The following is an 18,648-nucleotide window of genomic DNA, read 5'->3' as shown; positions in this document are numbered from 1 at the left end:
ACCATCTCTCTCCCCCCAAGCTATGATTTTCATAAATATTGAATTACGTCTCACACTTGAAACATGGTACATCAAAAACAGATTAACTGAACCCTTTTTCAGCCTAATGTTCTTTTTTTTCCGCCCACTGTCAACAGTAACAATTTCAATTTTCTAGGACAACTGATGTGAGACTCATTTTAGTCACACCAATTAGTGGAATCAAAAGCTGCATTGTGGGTTCTACGTTACTAAAAATTCATACTATATACAGTAGATTCAAGCCTAGGAGTCATTTCAACAGGCGTATTTATTGCAAGAGTAATGTGAACAAGAGCCAAAATCCTAAAGCTACATAATCTTTCAAAATTCTCGTAATCCAGTTACATGGTACATGGCTTTCTGAGCAGGGTTTGCTGTGTTAAGGCGCAATGATCAAAAATCCAAGGCAGCATGCTTAGATTTAGTCAAATCTATCATAATGCACGTTTGTTTTTAGTTTTCCTACGGCATGTGTTTTAATAAATATATCAGATCAGGCTGCGCCAGGCCGGCATTGACTGTGGAAACAGGGTTATACGTGCGCTGTGTTAGGGACATTTTCACTCTGTTCAGGTGCAGCTCCCTGCTCTGTGTTCAGGGGAGCTCTGCTCCCTGCTCTGTGTTCAGGATATTCCTGCCGTTCTTGAGAGACTTCCTCTCCATTCAGCTTTCACACTTTCCATTTGAAAAAAAAAGGTTTCTTAATGTCAGTTGAATTGATCATGGTGTGCTCAATGAAATTCAAACATACCTTTCTGTGAAAGCCTGTTTTAATGAATCCAACATGTATGGGTCATTTTATTCTGCATACGCTGGGACATCTTTAAAAATGAATGGTTTAAAAGCATTTCTCAGATGCAAAACGGTAGTATCTTTGCTTCAATTTGAAGAACATAACATTCACATGGTTGCTAATGGCCACGTTTTTCCAAGCATAATCACGACAGTCCCTAATCCATCCTGTTATTATTTTTGGCCAAAATCTACAGTCCTTTTACTGTGATACCTTGATCTCTTTTCAGAAGCAGTAAGGCTAAAATACAAAGTCTCTCCTTATCAGCTGGGACTGTTTACTTGTCAGACTGTAAATATCCCCTGTGACACCTTCTGGTCGACACGGGGCTCACAGGTGTGATGTGATCGGTAGAGAACGCAGTGATCTCACAAATTCCTAACCGTATCAGCAATTATGTGATACAAGACGAGTTTACCTGCCCCTGAAATGAGGTCGGGAACCTTTCTGCACACGTTCACCCGGCTTGTAAAACACTGTATAGCACCGTACAGGCTAGCTCAGCTACTCTGAAGGGGTGCAGTTTCTAGAAAGTCACCGACTGGCAAGGGCTCGCTGCAGTGCCAGGCTCTGAGAGAAACACCTGTAGGCACAGAAGCTGCTCTGCTGGGAGAAACAAAGAGAGGTCCCTTCTGGCGGTGCATGTGGAAAAGAAGGAACTTCTGAGGACAATATACAGTTCTTACTCTGCATCTGCTCTTCACAGGTTCATCCCCAAGTACGTATGAAGTATACAAGTTGTCTTTTGGGCTTCGATTCCTCCACTTTCCCCAGTGAATTGGAAGTGATTGTACTGCTTGCAAAGAACATCTGACACATTTAGGAAGCGGTATGAAAATGTACCTATTCTCTGTCATAAATGTAGGCTGGTACCTGCTAAAGGCAAAGGGGCTGTTACTGCGCTATATGCGCCAAGAGCTACAGGAGTCAAAACCTGTTGCCAGGCTCATTAGCTAGTCATGTTTGCAACTGATATTAGTTCAGTCTGGGGGCCTTGACGTATTAATTTCATAGGACACCTGTTCAATGTCAGCAATTTCCTAAAACGAAGAACAATTCACGAATCCATCTCAACCCATCCATATTTATAACCGGCACAGTATTTGCCGGTGTTTTATTCAGCCCTGGGCAAGTCAAAACATCATGATGAAGGTGTGATGCATCAATCACTATACAGTACATTATCACAATTTTATGAAACCGTGCATTGTACTGGATGCAAAGTTGAAAAGTAGTATGCTATCAGTTAGACAAGCAATCTTTGTAATAACGGAGTTTTGAGATAGGATATGTTAGGTTTCAGACAAAAAAAGATGCTGTCTAAATCAGTTCCTGGGAGGGCATGACACTCCCATCATCCGTGACAAACAGCCGTGTTTGTGACAGAACACAATGACTTTCTTTTTTATGGAAGTTCACTGACAACATTTACCTCAATCGCAACTCAGAAATACATGCGGTTGGTCTTATTTCAGAGACAAGTTCACTTCTGCAGCTTTCAGGGATAATACCTCATGCAAACTCAAGAGTCAAGTTCACAGAGCCGATTCTTTAGGGTAATTCTTAACATGCTATGAAAACCGTGGAGTTCTTTTAAAACAACTTTACATCTATATAGCCTTTGTTCAAACAGGTGATTTCCTGAGGTGCATAATCTCACCTTCAAGAAAATTCTTCTTAAAAAAATAAATAAAAGCCATGATTGTCAAACTGTACTATATGCCGAAAACCTAAAATGACTGTTCAAGTGTCAAGAGACATACGAGTAATTTTAAGAACAAGGGATTTTAAATTATAGACTTATCAATTTACATTTGAAACTAGTACAAGGTAAACAGGGAATATGCCTCAGCGTGCCCTGAAAATTAGCCAAAACATTTTTGACCTATTTTAAGTGTCAGCACATGATGCTGTGTGGTTAAACACCTCTGACATTGCTTTGGAGCTCTTGGCTAGAAGAATTGATTGATAAACTAAGGTCTCCGCATTGCTCTGAAATACATCAAAAGAAAAACTGTTCACAGCGAATTATTTTCCTTTTACATTCCTTGTTAAATCTCTGCCAAGGAAATGTACCTTCCTACAAAAACATGCATTACAAACAATTAAATACTGCAATCAGTAATCTCATCACCTAACCAGCTCAGAAGACAGTTAAATGCAGTGTTCAGTGGCTCGGTTCTGGAGTGCTTCTGGGGAGGAGGCCCAGTCCGGTAGTAAATGTCTCGCACTATTATTTTATAATACCTGAGAAAATAATATTTTATAACATGACTCAGTCCAACAGAAGCACCACTCCAAGGTATTGCAGCAATACATATGAACGTAAAGGTTATAAATGAGAGAAGGTGATTTGGCCCGTCTTGCCCGACTGGTTACTAGTAGTTAAATAATGTGGGGATCTCATCTCACACCCTAAACACTCTGAATTAATTAACTGCTGACCCTTCAGAAATATTACATTTCATGTGACTTTCTCTGAAATCCAAATCAGTAAATCTGATGGATGAAGCTTGGGCTAGCCTGTCATCGGAAGCACAGGTCAGGAATAGATGATGAAGTCTGTCATACAGACAGACTAGGAAATTGAATTACCTTTCATTACAGTGTGCAAACTGCTGTCCCAGATGGTTGGGAAAAAAAACACACAGCTAAAGCGATCACTGGCTTATTTATTCTGTGCGGTGATGAAATGATTTCAGTAAATGTTTTACTGTAAGATGACATGGCATTTTTTACTGTAAAACAATTTCATTACTAATTAATAGCAGTATGGTCAGTGCAGCTACTCTTGAGCAATCACTTCAAAACCAGTTCTGGATGGCTGCTGTGGATTCTGAGCTGCAGGCGAGGTCTTTCAAACATGCATTGTTACTCATTTTCCTGGCTTCAAAATGTGCCCTGGCTGCTCTCTGTGTCACCTCACAGCACCGCGGCCACACGCAGGCACACGACCCTTCACTGGAGTCTTGTCGGAAACGTGCCTGTGTGTGCAATTAATCCCACACATCAGCTGAGGAGAGTAAAACGCTCGTTTTTGCCTGTATCTGAAACGTTGAAATGAAAAAAAAAAAAGCTGATTGGCCACGCCGTTCTCGTAACTCATCCCAAGTCCCGGCTCATCGGCGTGGCGAGGGGGACACGGCGCCGGCGCGGAGAAGACGCCACCTGCTCGTCATGCGGCAGCTGAAGCCGGGGGCCGAGGGGGGCTACTTACGGTCCACGTGCTCCAACATTACGGAGTAGAGGAAGTCCCTCGGGGTCATGTAGGGCTCCCCCTCGTACAGCACCGAGGCGAACTGGTTGAAGCGCAGCCGCCGGGGGGAGAACAGGCTGTCCTTTCGGCTCTGCGGGGTCAAGGCAGGGAGAGGGCGGTCAGAGGAGGAGGAGCGGCCTGCGGGCACAGGGTCTCTGGTACGGGCCACCCCGGGGGCGCTGCGGGCGCGTGGGGGTACCCCCCCCAAGCTGTGCCACCAGGACCAGCCGCCAGCTGCGGTCAGCATCACGGGCCTCCAGAGGGAAGCGCGACGTGGCACTGAGGGACACGGAGGGCGCACAAATAAATACTGCCCCATGTTTCTACCACCCCCGGAGCGCTGCTGTGCCCCCTGCATACAGCCGTGGCCAAGAAGCACAAACAAAGCATCATTTTGAAACCCTTTTGTGTACAGCAGGTACGCGACCTAGCGGAGGCGGTAAAGAATAATGAACTGGCCAGCTGGGCTCTGGAATCGCGTATTCATTCTCGTGGCGCAGGTGGTCTGGCGCCTGCCATGTGCTGCAGGCAAGCAAGCCTGGCCCGTCAGAACTGCAGGACAAAGTCTCACCGCGGACGGGGAGCTGAGCGCCTGGCCCGTCACAGCCAGGGTCCGCAAACCGGCTGCGTCAGTATATATACAGTAGGAGGCACCCGGAACACGGCAGAAACAACTGGTTTCTAAAACGAATATACCCACCTCAAACGCACAGAAAAGAGAATATTCTCCCAGTGCCGGCTGGCCTTTCATTTCTTAATTAAACATGGGAAAGAAGGTCCCAGAGCTTCACCAGTTTAGCAATGTGCAATCATCACGGTGAGATCAAAGCGAAAGCCAGGAAAGGGAGTACTCCCAGCATAGGCAGCAGAAGTAGGTGGTGTCCTTCCCTAGGATAGAAACCTCCCTCACACTTGCATCCTCTTTGCTGGATGCATTGCTGTGAAGGGTGGCAGACTGCAGTGGAAGTGCAGAGCTAAAATAAAACCCATACGGAACTCCCTAGGTAAATGTTTCAGGGAATATTTTAAGCCATCTTTCCTAAGCTCCAATTATGGACACCTACTTCATGCGGCCATCGCTGGGGGAAAGTACAGCAGGTTCCTCAACAAGGCTGTTGAAAAATAATGTGGCAATTTGTGTCAGATGCATTTTCCTAAAGTATCCCCATGATTAAATCAGTGTGCCTGGACTACAGCATGGAGGGAGAGGGGGCGGGGAAGTGACTTCACCCATGTGCTGTAGCAGAATGAAAGGACGGGCCTACCACTTCTACACAGAGCAGAAAAACGCAGACTGCAGTACTCACTGCGCTCAGGCCGACTGCAGTGGACAAAGACATCACTGGGATCCGATTCAATATAAGCAACCGCAAAAACCCAACACTTCAGCTCTCACACCACACAAACAAAACTGAACTGCATTTCTTTAGCATGCAAAAAGCTAGCTTTCCATGGTTTCTAAACATCCCCTTTACTACTACTCTTGCTGTACTTTTAAAAACCTTGGAGGTAAATAAGGAGTTTCCAAAGGATATATCACTTAATCATACTGTCATTTAGAGTGCTATAATGGATTCTGTTTGACTTCAGTACAAAGGACATTTCTGGACTGGCATTCCTTAGTACACACCTGCTTTTTGAGAACAGTAAAAACCGTACATGATTGTAAAATGTTGTAATGTTAGAATGAATATAATATTACAGTGATGGAACCCATGCTAGACATTGTAGGAGAACATACTGCATAAATAGTAGCACAGCAACATAATTCACTTTCATTAAAGCCCCCAATTTGTCAGACTCTTTTGACTTTATCAGCAAAGTCTGTAGCTAAAGCCACAACCTAAAGCCCTTTGCAACAGAGGCTTGAGCAGATTCATTTCAACAGCTCTGCATTTACAAAGCAAAGGAGAAAAAATAAATAAATGGGCTATTCATTCCCAGCTTTGAGGTCACTTCTATTCAACAGCCAGTGCCAAAAAGTTAAAAAGAAAATCTTGAATTAGTTTAATCTGCTTTGCAACAATATTTTCAAACCACTCAGCTTCCTTACAGACTTCGAGCTATTGAGCGAGACGAAGTACAAAGTTAATTCTTTAGATACTGCACGGTGCAGGGCATTAGTTTAGTTACTTAATCATGGGCAAACCCACAGAAAGATGGCTTGGCAGACAAAGTGAGCTGATTAAACAGTGCGTAAAAGCTGGGACTGAATGGTACAGCAGCAACTTAAAGCACAATTGCAGGACCAGTGCCAGTAAATGAAATGAGAAGTGAGCTCCTGACAGAGCCAGACTGGCATCTGGGGTCTTTCAGAATCGGCGGTGAGGTCGGTGGGGGGGGGGTGGGTCTGTTTGATTGGAAGACAACCTTTTGTAGCCTTTGGATTTAACCTGAATGTATCAGCAGATAAAAGAGGACAAATCACTTCATGCAAATATTTTAGCTGTTTAATGCGATGGTGCAGGCACTATACAAAGCACACAAGTGAACTCTTACCCCAGCAGAGGGGAGGCCACCATCCTTAAATCATAACCCTCCAAACCATTTTGTACTGACCACCATTAACTCATTCAATTGTGTTGTGTAGATATCATTTGAAAGGACAAAACCGATAACCCTGAGCCTTCAAGGACCAGTGTGCCAGCCCTGACTCAGCTGAACTAGTGAACTTTTTAAAATGATGAAACTCGCTCTTGATCTTCCATCTTCATAAACTGCTGATTTGTGGGCGACCCGCAAGGCTTGTCCAGTCCTGATCCAGGTTTTCATTGCAACTCAACTCCTAACGAGCCAAATCAGCTAATGACTGGCTTAACTGCAATAATTTCACAACTTTGCCCACCTGCTGCCCCTGCTTTCAAGAAACCCAGAAAACCTACAGACACCTTGTTGCAAAACAAAGTACCACTATGACAAGGTAAATGATGAGGAAATATAAATACCACTTGACTCAAGTGACTCTAATGGGGGGGGGAGATCAGACAAAACCTCTGTACATCGTACCTCCTCCAAAAAGCAAAGAACATCTTAACCCAAAACAAGAAACATACAGTATACTGTATCTGAAAGCATGCAAGTCTTGTGGAAAAAAATGAAAATTAACAGCATGGCAGATATGATTACGTGTCCGTGTGGATTCAGTGAGGTTCCCTGCTATCAGAGGGCACTGATAATAGAATATCACTGATAAAAAAACAGGTCTGCTCCACATTTTTGGTGTACGTGATCTTTTTTTGTATTGGGAGCACTGCAGAATGCAGTCACTGTCTGGTCTCCACAGCTCCCCAGTTCCAACCTGGATGGTGACTCTGCTTCAGCAATACACCTTGCAACTTCTGTACTAACTGCATACCTCCGGGTAAAGTCTAAGGGCAGATTGTTTGGAAAGTAGGGTTTCCAGTCTTGTGGATTAGAAAGGTATGTGATAAGGCATGGTATATCAGACAGGAAGCCCCCCACAGGCCCTTGTGGCTGGAACGGTCTGAGTTTCCCACAGGGAAGCTACAAGCTGCCGTAACGTTTTCGTGGACTTTTTTAGCAACAAATCAAAAAATCAATGTCAGTATTCTAGCTGACAGCACAGAAGTGCACACGCAAACAGCGAGTTAAATATATAAAAACACGTGTACAGAGGAAGACCCAAGATAACATACAGTAACTGGATGAGGTGCAGTAAAAGGTCACTGCCTAAATCTGGACAGAAGACTGTGGGATTCTTCCAATAATATGAGAAGAGTTTTTATTCTGTGTAATACCACACGAGTAAGAGCTGTAAGTCTTATCAGTTTATGTTTTTTTTTCTCTTGAAAAAGAAGCTATCCTATTCCACACAGGATTGCAGGGGGAGGCTGAAATGTAGCAGGCTTGCTTTTCAGAGCCAAGGAGGTACTGAGATTAAAGAGGGTTATAACAATTTCAGAGCAATTACAGCAGTTTTACACCTACAAACAATGTGGAGAATTTATGTAGCTCTGATACAGCCAGTGAACTGTTGGACTGCTACTCAGCGTTGCTCTGAGTTCAACACACAATAAAACAATTATGCGACACATATGACTCTGCTTATTAACACAAGGCATATTTTATATTCTAAATTCTAAATCTGTTATAAATTTTTTTCATGCACAAAATGTGAGGTTAACCCTTTAAATAATTTAAACCCAATCAATAGATTCATTGGTAGCAAAGCAATTTCCAGTGGGGAAAAAAAATCAATATCATTAGGAGAACTACATTGCCGAAAGGAAATCTGATAGACAGGTTCTCCAGCAATAACTGAAACTCTAAGAATAACTGTAGACATGTTTTATTTTTCCTTGGGGAGCAAAAGCCCATAATAATTCAGAAAATGCTCAGTGACATAGGCTGGGTGTTCATGGTAGATAATCATAAAAGCCTGCTTACTTTATATTGTACATTAGTGTCATTATGCTGAGGGTTAAATATACAGTACTGTAGCCCCACTTCTTTAAACACAATATCTTTGATAAACGTGACACTGGAAGAACTTTTAAAGATCACTGTTTTCTTCTACTCTCTGCTTCAAAACATCATAAAACTAGAGAGAGACCCTCACTCCTCTTCCCAAAATCCAGCTACAACACTGTTAACATTCCCAATCCACTCGGCAGCAGAGACGTTTAGCTGTTAATACACAGAATGTTTCTGCATGCACCTACCTGCCTGTGTGGAAAACATGCACTTCAAGACAGGAATGTTTGCTTTGCAAATCATTAAGCAATCTCTTGGAATAATGCAGAATTGCTTTTAGGCCCCACTGAAGAAAAGCAAAGACAAACTGACTCCTTATAAGGAACTGCACAAAAATACTACAATATCAGATCTGTGTTTTGGGAAGCCTGCGTACAGCAGTCACTCTATAGAAGGGAGCTCGTCAGAAAAGCAATGGCTGGTTATAATGCATTCCAAAGTGCATTCCTTTTCCAATGCTGAGCTCAATGTGCTACATGAAATTTTGGCTCATGGCATCTCAGTGTGTTACAATATTAACACTGAGCTTGTTTGCTTTCTGCCAAAGAATTTGCAATGTAAGAGCAGGGCACACTCCATTTCTCACTCTTTCTCAGGTGATGACATGGTGTATTTTGCCAAGGAATTCCAAGCATCTGATAAACAGCAATAAGATAACATATAGTAATGTCACACCTGATTCTCAAATGATACATTTCATCAATGATTAATGCAAAAGCCTGCAGGCCAGGGACTGCACTGTATCCTTCTGGGACGAGAAAAGGAAAGCACAAGTTTTCATCTGCAGCTTGTTCTTTATTAACCCACGGTCTAAAGAAACTTCCTTCATAAAACTCCGAAGACTTTGGACTGGACTCTCGGTACAAAATTTATGCGTTAATAAGTCTTAAAACTAGTCATTAGTCCCTGTCTTTAGTTGAGTTCAGTATATTTGTCATATGCACAAGTGCAATGAAATGCTTATTTGCTTGTATGCTCCAATATAAAGACATTAAAGGAATCACCAAAATCATCAACACAGAACAGCTGCAGCAACAACAAGTTAAAAAATATACAACTGTAGATAAAAGACAAGCAGTTTAGAAGAACTAGATTGCAGCAATATGAACTGCATGTGGTCTAACAGTATTTTAGGTTACAAAGTGTCACACAGAACACACAAAAAACCTTCTCCAACCTTTCAAAAGCCCATTAATTCCTAATGTTCCACTCTTCTCTCAATCTCAATCCACAGTATGTGGCACTAAAGACTCTAGAAACCGGGCTCTGACATGTTTTGGATGGTCAGCAGTAATTCTGGAGAAATCTAAGACAGTTCCACCCAAAATGTTGATTTGGTAGAAGAATTTAGACTAATCTATACCACACTTACCCCATTTTTCCTCACTGTTTTTTTCCTCTCTATGTGTACATGTATATAACAACCCATCTGTACCCCCTGCTGTGAAGTAAATCTGTTTAATTGTATCTTGAGCCTTTGAAAACTGCTTACACCACTTTCAGGATTGAAACTTCACAGCTCTCCTGAGCTCCTGACTCCTTGACTCTGGGCCATCAGAAAAGTCAGAGGTTTTCAGCTACCCAATGAAATGCTAAGAAAACTATATTTGTATATGCATAATCTACTGAATTTCTGTTCCTGTAACTTCAAAATCATTAACACTTCTGGAAAGACAAGAGGCAGAATAACTGGCGTGTTCATGTATGCATCTGAGACCCTTAAACCTTAAGCTTCAAGTTTCTATAAGCTGGACACAGAAACAATGGTAATACACAAGAATATTACGAAAGGTACAAAGGATAGGATGTCATGATTCCTCTTAGCAAGCTGGACTGGTAAATTGGAATTGAACTAGGAACTGATCTGCAGTCAAATGAGCTACAGTTTCTAGTTTCATAAACTTAACGTCTGCTACAGTAGCTGAAGGGAATTTCTAAAACAATATTACAGTACTGTATTCTTGTTTTCTTTTACAGTAAGCCTGTTTCCCTTAAAAGTCCAGTTTTTCTCATCTCTGCTAGGGGGCTTTGTGAATACAGTAATTTACTGGGGAGACACAGGCAGGTCGTTTGAAATGCCCTAGGTCACAGGCAACATTTCAGTAGATAAGCTCAAATTTATTGTGGGTTTGCCCAAAAGAAGAGAAGAAAGGCAAATGATGAAGATGGATACTGCCCTGAGAATAACGCATTAAAGAGAGGAAATGGTACATGCTACAAGGTCTGCTTAACTTTGGTCTCCACTCAAGAACGACCCTAGGCACACTCGCTTCAATCATGTTTAATAACTTTAATGCATTCCAGCACTTAAAAAGAATACAAACTCATTTGTCTTCATACTGTTCCGTTTAATTAATCACACACAACCGCTTGAGTGAAATGTGTAAATGGCAGGCCCCTCGTTAGGGGTCTGATTAAATTCTATACAAATTGTTTTTAACTCTTCGCCTCCTGTGGACGACAAGGAAACGCACTGCCTGAGCTCCTTCACCGGCAGCCAGAACACAAAGGTCAGGAGTTCAACAGCTCGTGTTAGTCTCCTACTTTAGGCGGCTCTGTTTTCACTCCCACTGTATTTGTATTCATACTAGAAAATTCAATGTGAACAGAGTGTTGGATGAAATACTTCAGTGCTGTATTTTGCTCTAAACAAGCCAAGGGCCATGATTCAACATGAGGAGCACGTCAACCACCTCCTCCAGCACTGTAACAGGCCGGGGGTATTATTGGATAACAGCACTGTAAAAGGCCCAGTTTCCTGGGTGGGGTACACAGAGAGTGAGGACCCCACCACCACTAAATCAATGAGGAGGTTTCCTGGGCTATGGAGGACAGACCTGCCCAACACCTCATCTAGGTAAGTGTCAGGAGTACAAGTGCAGCTGTTTGACCTGACCTTCTGACCCCGAGCAAAACGAGCTGCTGTGTCCTCCAAACGGCAGCCTCTCAACAGGTGAAATGCCTGGTCACACTCAACAGAAACAAACGCCATTACACGCCACGGGCTCTTTTTCCTGAACTTAACCTCCGACCCCGCAGTGCTGGCGGATGCGCCGTCAGGCCAGCGCGGCCTGAGGCCCAGGCTGGAGTGTCAGGCCGCCCCTCCTGACGCAGAGCAGGGCGGGCAGCACTCACTGGGGGGAGTCCGGAGGTGAAGCTGAAGGCTCCGTCAGGTCCTGCTGATGTATTCCCTGCCAACTGACCACACAGTCACTCCCGGGCTGCACAAAGGTGAGGATGTGTCTCCCACAGGTGATAAATAATTCAAGGAAAAGAGCAAAGTGTCAGACCTATCAGGAGATCAAGGAGAGGAACAAGCCAAGGCAGGGCTTAAAAGCTTTGCTGCTAATCGAAGACAGATAATGGTTTCTGGACAAAGGCTGCTCCAGGGCCCGTGAGTAAAACCAGTTAAATGATGTCAGTAGAGCCTTTCCCATCACGCCTGACAAATCGTGGTTATTAACTCCTTAGAAAGCACCCCACCAAGGTAATGATCGTTGCATGGGCTGACATGAAGGCCACATGAAGAGCAATACCGAAACGGTTAATATAGTGAAACTGCACTGCAGGGAAGAAGGGGAAAGAATAAATGGAAAAAACATGCCCCACAATGATTCCCCGACGCATTTTCCATGCAGAAAAACAAAAATAGATAAATCATGATCCCTTTTCTACTAATGACAGCTGCCAGGGTACGACAAAAACTTCTAAAGATGATTAATTGACTGTTGGTTTAATTACTTCATCGACCAGGACCTTGCAGTCAGAAGAAGATGGTATGCATTTATGTGAACCTGAAACAAGCGCGTGTTTTGCTTTAAAAGGAAGAGATTGCAAAACTGCTCTGGTGGATATCTGAAGAGGGAAGACCGCAAAAGACAAGCCCCAATCAGGGTTAATGTACCTTTAGAAGAGTAGAATGAAAGAGCGTCTGGCATTTGCTCAAATGGATGTGATGGAGAAAAAGTGAATGATTTTTACTTTACTACTACTTTACCTGATTTGCCCAAAAAGTTGCTTCCGTTTTAACTGTACTTTGGAAAAAAGCTTCAGAGCACCTCAATACTTAGAGAAAGAGGTGGACAGACTAAAACGTCTACACCTTTTACCCAGGTTTCAAATGGCTTCTTCTGCTCACCCATGTTGAGGGAGAGGGGACTCATATGTACTGTATAAGAGTCTCCTACAAAACACATGAGCCTTTAAATTCCTTGAACACAGACTATGAATCCTGGACAAAGGTTACTCTAAAACATAAGGAATAATAAATACAGAAGAGGTGAGAATATAAAGCCGCTCAGGTCTGAGATTTATTGTTCTTTAAAAGAGAGAGGTGAAAGTGAAGAGGTGGACACAGTTTAAAAACAAGGATGCAAATCATTTAGCAGCTCGTCTCAGACGAGTGGCCTTCAGGAGCAGCAGTACAGGGACTGAAACAATCTGGCTTTCTTCAGCTGTGCCACAGGGAGCCGAGCAGACACATGTCTGGTTACGGTAAGCAGAAAGACAAGTGGGACTGGCATAAGGAAATGTATGTATAATATGAACGTGGTGAGGTAGCCAAAAACATGTTTAAATGCAGGCAGTCTAGAACAAATATATGAAAAACATTCATGTGCAATTTTAAACAATCCATAACCATAGTAGCCCAAGTTACAGACAATTTACCAATTGGTTTCCATGATAGTGTGGTGCTTTGGGACAATACCTTCGGCTCAGCCAACAGCAGCACAATGAAATGGATTGAGCCAGAGTATTGTTACAAAGGCAAAACTCTGGGGCATGGCTACACAGCAACACGTCAACAGACGGTCATCTTACGCACTGAGCAGCAGGCAAGGCAAGTGGCAGCCTCAACCTGAGACTACAGGCCGCTTACTGTAGTCATTTCTTTCCGCCTTTGTCCTGACCCAGACTGTTGTGCTGTGGGACTGACAAGCTCTGTTAATTTTGAACAGCCCTCTGGGAGAAATCCTATTCTCTGGATGATCAGTCTAGTAGAATTATATCGCTGCGCTAAATGTGGGACTTCAGCCAGTTGGTTTTCCTTTCCCTTCACCACTATTTAAACCTAAACTGTGCGTTGACAACAGTGCCGCCTTGGCACGGATTGCGTTTTTACAGTTCACACTCCAGTATCTCAGCAGATTGTCAGATTTATTCTTCAGTGTGCTGGTAGCCTTCATCGGATCCTTCCAGATCTCCAGCACCAGAAACTGGAGTCACACAAAAATCCATGCCATTGTATGCATCTTTGTGAAAGCCCAATTTCATTTCGATTGTGTGACATATCGTTTTAGCTTTACTATTAAAATTCCCCTTCTGTTTTTCTAAGGATCAGGAATAATTCCTCTGAAACAGGGCAGAGAAGACATCCAATTCCTCTGCCTTCAGTGAGGACACCCCCCTCAAATCCTGGTCCTCCCAATATGACTCTCAAGTCCTAGATGAAGGCTTTCGCTCCTGATCTTCAAATACATTCCTGGTTAACATCTCTGCTTTTGTTTTGGGGAGGGGGCAGATCTTTCCCTTCCCTTTGGTTTTTGGTGCTCTGGGATTATGGCACAGTTTTGCCCGTCTGCTATATTTAAGTCTGAACCACTAAAGTATCAGTAATTACAGGGCACTACACACAAGCTGCACCAGCATTAAAAAAGAAAGAATCAAGGTCAGGAATATGATTTTAGTCTGAAGGACTTCACAGCGATTTACTCAAATTACATGGAAAAGAAGCTGCATTAGGTGCACAAGAGAGGTACCGTAGATGTTAACCAGTCCAATGAAAAAAGAAAAGCAGGATACTATTATAGAACAAGCTGTGTTTGAGAACTATTTTCAGCAATGGGTTACGCAGTTCCATTACAGTAACCAAACTCATGCAATGGCTGGAAAATGGGTTATAACCTCTGATTTATTTTTTACTTCTTATGCTGTTTTTTAGTTCAAAGGACTGATTTTTCTGTCAGCACTGCTCTGCGTGGTCTTTAGCTGTAGGCATAGCTCAAAACATAAAGCAGGTTTCTCACAGATTGTGTCCTCCGGTTTCACAGGAGGGAGGACCCAGGATCTGGGTTCAGTTCAGTCACTGACAGGTGAACAAAGAACTGGGACCGGTCAGAGGAAGACACACGCGGTTCACACGGAACATAAGCTCCTGACAGCCTGAGCTACGCACCTCATGCAACCACTAAATGAAAAAAATGTTTTATAAATAAACAAACACAAAATGACTGGCGACTCAAGTCGTTACCATAAAATGATTAAAAATTTAGCTTGTATCACAACGTTACAAATGGAAAGAAAATAACTTGAATAGCGAATTAACTCAACATTTATAGTACATATTTATGTGCTTTATGGGTGAGTAATTGAAAGATTCAAAATGGCTGTCTGATAACAGCCAAACATATCTACTGATTATTGGAACACAAGTGCAAAATACATGTATTGTAGCAGGAAATACCTCAGCGTGAAGAAAATTACAGCATCTGACTGAAATTTATTATTCTAGAATTCTACCATTTTTGGGCACAAACCTGACATCTGTACCCAGACCAACCTTGAGGACTGCAGTTTGGAGTCGTCTTCTAGACTCCAGTCATGGGTTCGAATCCTGTGTGGGACGCTGCTGTATCCTTGAGCACTTATTTATTTCACACTGCTCCAGTAAAACGCACACTCTAAAGGCTACATTGTTCTCCATTGGCCTATCTGGTTAGATAAAGTGTTAAAAAAGAGGACATGCATTTAGCTTAGGAAAGAGATCAGCTGGAACAAAAAAGGTCTTCGAGTAAGCGACTGACACAGGTTTTCAGATTTAAGCCCCATGCACACAGCAGGTTCAAGGGTCACTTTGAACTTTTGAATGCAGTTAAAAAGCTGCTGCACTTGGAAAGCAAACAGGGACGAGTACTGCAGGGTGAAAGAGGTGTTGTATGTGCAGCTCTGTGCCGAGACCTTCTGACGAGCTCAGAGTCTCAGAGGAGGCAGGTGCTGCAGCTCACCGCCTCCACCTCCACGCAAGGCTGACCTGCTCTCAGGATCCCACCTCGTTCCTCTACCCTCCCGCAGGGGTCTGAGGCTGGGCTGTTAGGGGTGGAGGAATTTCACACACCTGAAGAAGGCTCCACAGCCGAAACGCTGTGTTTCTTTTCTTCTCTTTCCAGCATGGAATAAACCTTTACTTGTTCCATAAGCTCATATACATTAGAATTCTCCTATTCTCATAGGACAGCAGACAACACAGAACACCACACAATGCAGACAGTACATTTCGTTACAGTACGTTCATGCAAGTCCGTCAGAAACTCACATGAGCACCACCCCGGAGAGTCGTGCACAAACTCCGTCAGCACCGGGCCACATGGTTCTTAACAGGAGCTTAATCACAAGCAAGCCAGTATCTTTCCTCTATCAGACAAACTCAAACCAGAGGTGGGAGCTGTCTCAGGTTTAAAATGAATTTGGCCTGGGAGCCAGGTTTTACTGCTCAGAGGAAACAGCAGTGGTAACACAGAGGTACTGCAGTATCATACTTTATCAACTATTAGTTGGACAAGATTATTTAAGAAATTTGTATAGCATTTAAGAAAGTAAAGAGTGCCTCACTGCAAATGCATGCCAAATCTGCTATGCACAAGAAAACTATAATTCAGCACTTCTCTCTGTGGAAATAATTAACACTGACAAAGGTTTTGTTTCAACTATGGGTGATCTAACATGACGTCAACTAATTCAAACTGTTACAAAGTGGAACACATAACGATCACATCACATTAGAGAAGCTTCCCCTGTCCAAGACCAGTCAAAATACCACCAATCATCACAGCTAGTCTATTTACTGTCATCACTAACATTACAATGTTTCAGGAAAAAAAAACTCAGCAAAAAGTATGGAGAAGAAAAGTAATTCTACAAATAATTGACATCACTGGTGCTTAAACTACTGAAAAAGTCAATTTGGGTCTGGGCTGACAAAACTACTGACAAACTGGTTGTATTGAATGGGAAGTGATAGCATTCAAGTACCTCATTTAAAAATCAATCACACAGCTTCACCACATTTTCTATCAATTTCATGTTGGAGACAGAGCTGGATAATAGACGGCAAATCTTTAAAAATGGACAAGGATCATTTCACACCCAAAATGCAAGAAACCAAAGGGGAGGTAGGGAGAAATTAAAGGGAGGGCCACACCGTATCTGTCTGTCACACTGCCTTAGAACATCTGTACAGATGTATACTGTATGTTATGCGTCTTTCTGATGGATGACTCCTTTTCCAGTACTTCAGTAGAGGGTGTTGTTTGTGTACAATGACAAAGCGGAGATCTAAAACACTTCAGCCTCTGAATTATCAGAGGCAAAGACACAAAATAGTTTTTGTGTCTTTTAATGCCAATTTTTAATGCGAACAGTTATCAAAGAGATCTGCATACAGGAGGGGGACTCGCATCACTCCCACTGAAGAGCAGCCCCGCTGCGCAGCTGATGCAGTGAGGAGAGAGGAACTGCTGCAGCACTTGAATTCAGGGGGACCTTTGGGAGGCCCTGATGTTGTCTGTCCAAGCCCAGAGTGGAATACAGCCAGGACACTGGGGTTCACGCCGCTCCTCTTACAAAGATAATTCCTCACTGGCAATGTGGACATACAGTACAGGCCACGAGAAGTCTTTTAAAAATAAAACACCTTATTAAATATCTATTTAATAAGGTGTCATTAAAAAAATCTAATCAGCGAGTACCTAAAATCACGGGCCTACTGCTTCACATTACAGAAATTTACTACTGGTTTCAATTTAGTGTGCATGTGTTCTGCTGTATTAAAAAACCGCAAGGGTCTGTAGTACTTTTCATTTGCAGAATTACAAAAGAGCGAAAACGTTACAAGTGCAGCACACAGAGTGGCAGTGAGAGACATGGCGACACAGCCTCTGCCCCCCGATCTCCGAGTCACATTAACTCCCTGCCCAGCAGAGATGTGCACTCAGCACAAGGAAGAGATGATCACAACAGCTTTCAGAAATGACTTGTTTTTTTTAAAAATTCCTTCTGAATTAAATGTCTGGATTTGACTGCTGAATTTTTTTTTTTTGCTCTCACATTGTAAGGAACATCCTACAGATCTTATCATCAGGACTCAAAGAAAAAGCACACTCAAAAACAGGAATGAATTACAGCCAGGCAGGCCAAATTACCAGGCGAAGCATGTTACTAATTATGCTTGGCTTACTGATTGGAAGCTCTTGCTTTTTAGTGGGGACAGGTAGAATAGGGTTAGTGTCACTTCCACAATCCCTTACTGCACTTTCCCACAGCAGGCCGGTCGGACCTTCACATACCTGGATGGAAAGTTGCTTTTTTCATGAACAGATTTATTCACTTGGCGCTGATCTGTGAAAATGGATTCTGTCCCCCCCCCCCCCCCGTGTGTGAGAGGTCTCTCTCCACTCGCCCACTCCGGCGGAGCAGAAGGTTAAAATGCAGGCAGGCGCTGCCTCTGTTCAACAACTCTCACACCTCATGCAGAGAGGCTGGTTCCCAAATTGAAGAAAGCACTCCCTGATTTATAATTCCCAAGCACTTCACAGGATCACAATAAATCTGGGACAGACCATTACAGCCCCCCTCGCTCGGCTGCCCCGATCAAGCACACCGGTTTTAAAAGGAAGAAAAGGCTCCCCCCCCCCCCCCAAAAAAAGAACAGGAGCAAGTTAATGGTTAGTAGTGAGACTGAAGTACTTCTTTAACAAGCACTTCAGGCAACACTTTGATCATTCATACCAACTTTACCCTGAGCCATTAAATCATTCCAAACTATGCGGCGTTTTTATCTGCCAGTGCGGGGAGAGTGCGCTCTCCTGCAGCCAATTACGAGCTGCAGACGTCCGGGTATGAAGCGATCTTCTGCTTCACCTGTCGGGACGGGAAAGCCCAGTTCGCTTACCTTAGCCAGGGTTATCTGGCCACGGCAGGCGGAGAGAGTGGCGAGCCCACACAGCTGGTCCTCACGGCAGAAACTGGAGCGTTGGAGCCGGGGCCGCGGAGCCATCTGAACCACTCGGCCCTAATTACTGGAGATATA

General features: G+C 43.3%; 1 protein-coding gene across 2 annotated transcripts in view; it reads right to left on the bottom strand.

The window, feature by feature from the left end:
* Nucleotides 1-18,648, bottom strand: part of micu2 (mitochondrial calcium uptake 2) — an 80,622-nt gene that overhangs the window by 32,770 nt on the left and 29,204 nt on the right. For both annotated transcript variants that reach the window (XM_088919866.1, XM_088919867.1), the window contains exon 2: nucleotides 4,032-4,161. In XM_088919866.1, the coding sequence (XP_088775992.1) occupies nucleotides 4,032-4,161 (130 nt within the window). The remainder of the gene's footprint in view (nucleotides 1-4,031; nucleotides 4,162-18,648) is intronic.

This window comes from Atractosteus spatula, chromosome 7, assembly GCF_055471065.1.
Source record: "Atractosteus spatula isolate fAtrSpa1 chromosome 7, fAtrSpa1.hap1, whole genome shotgun sequence".
NCBI lineage: Eukaryota > Metazoa > Chordata > Actinopteri > Semionotiformes > Lepisosteidae > Atractosteus > Atractosteus spatula.
This window is presented reverse-complemented; position numbering and strand designations above follow the sequence as displayed.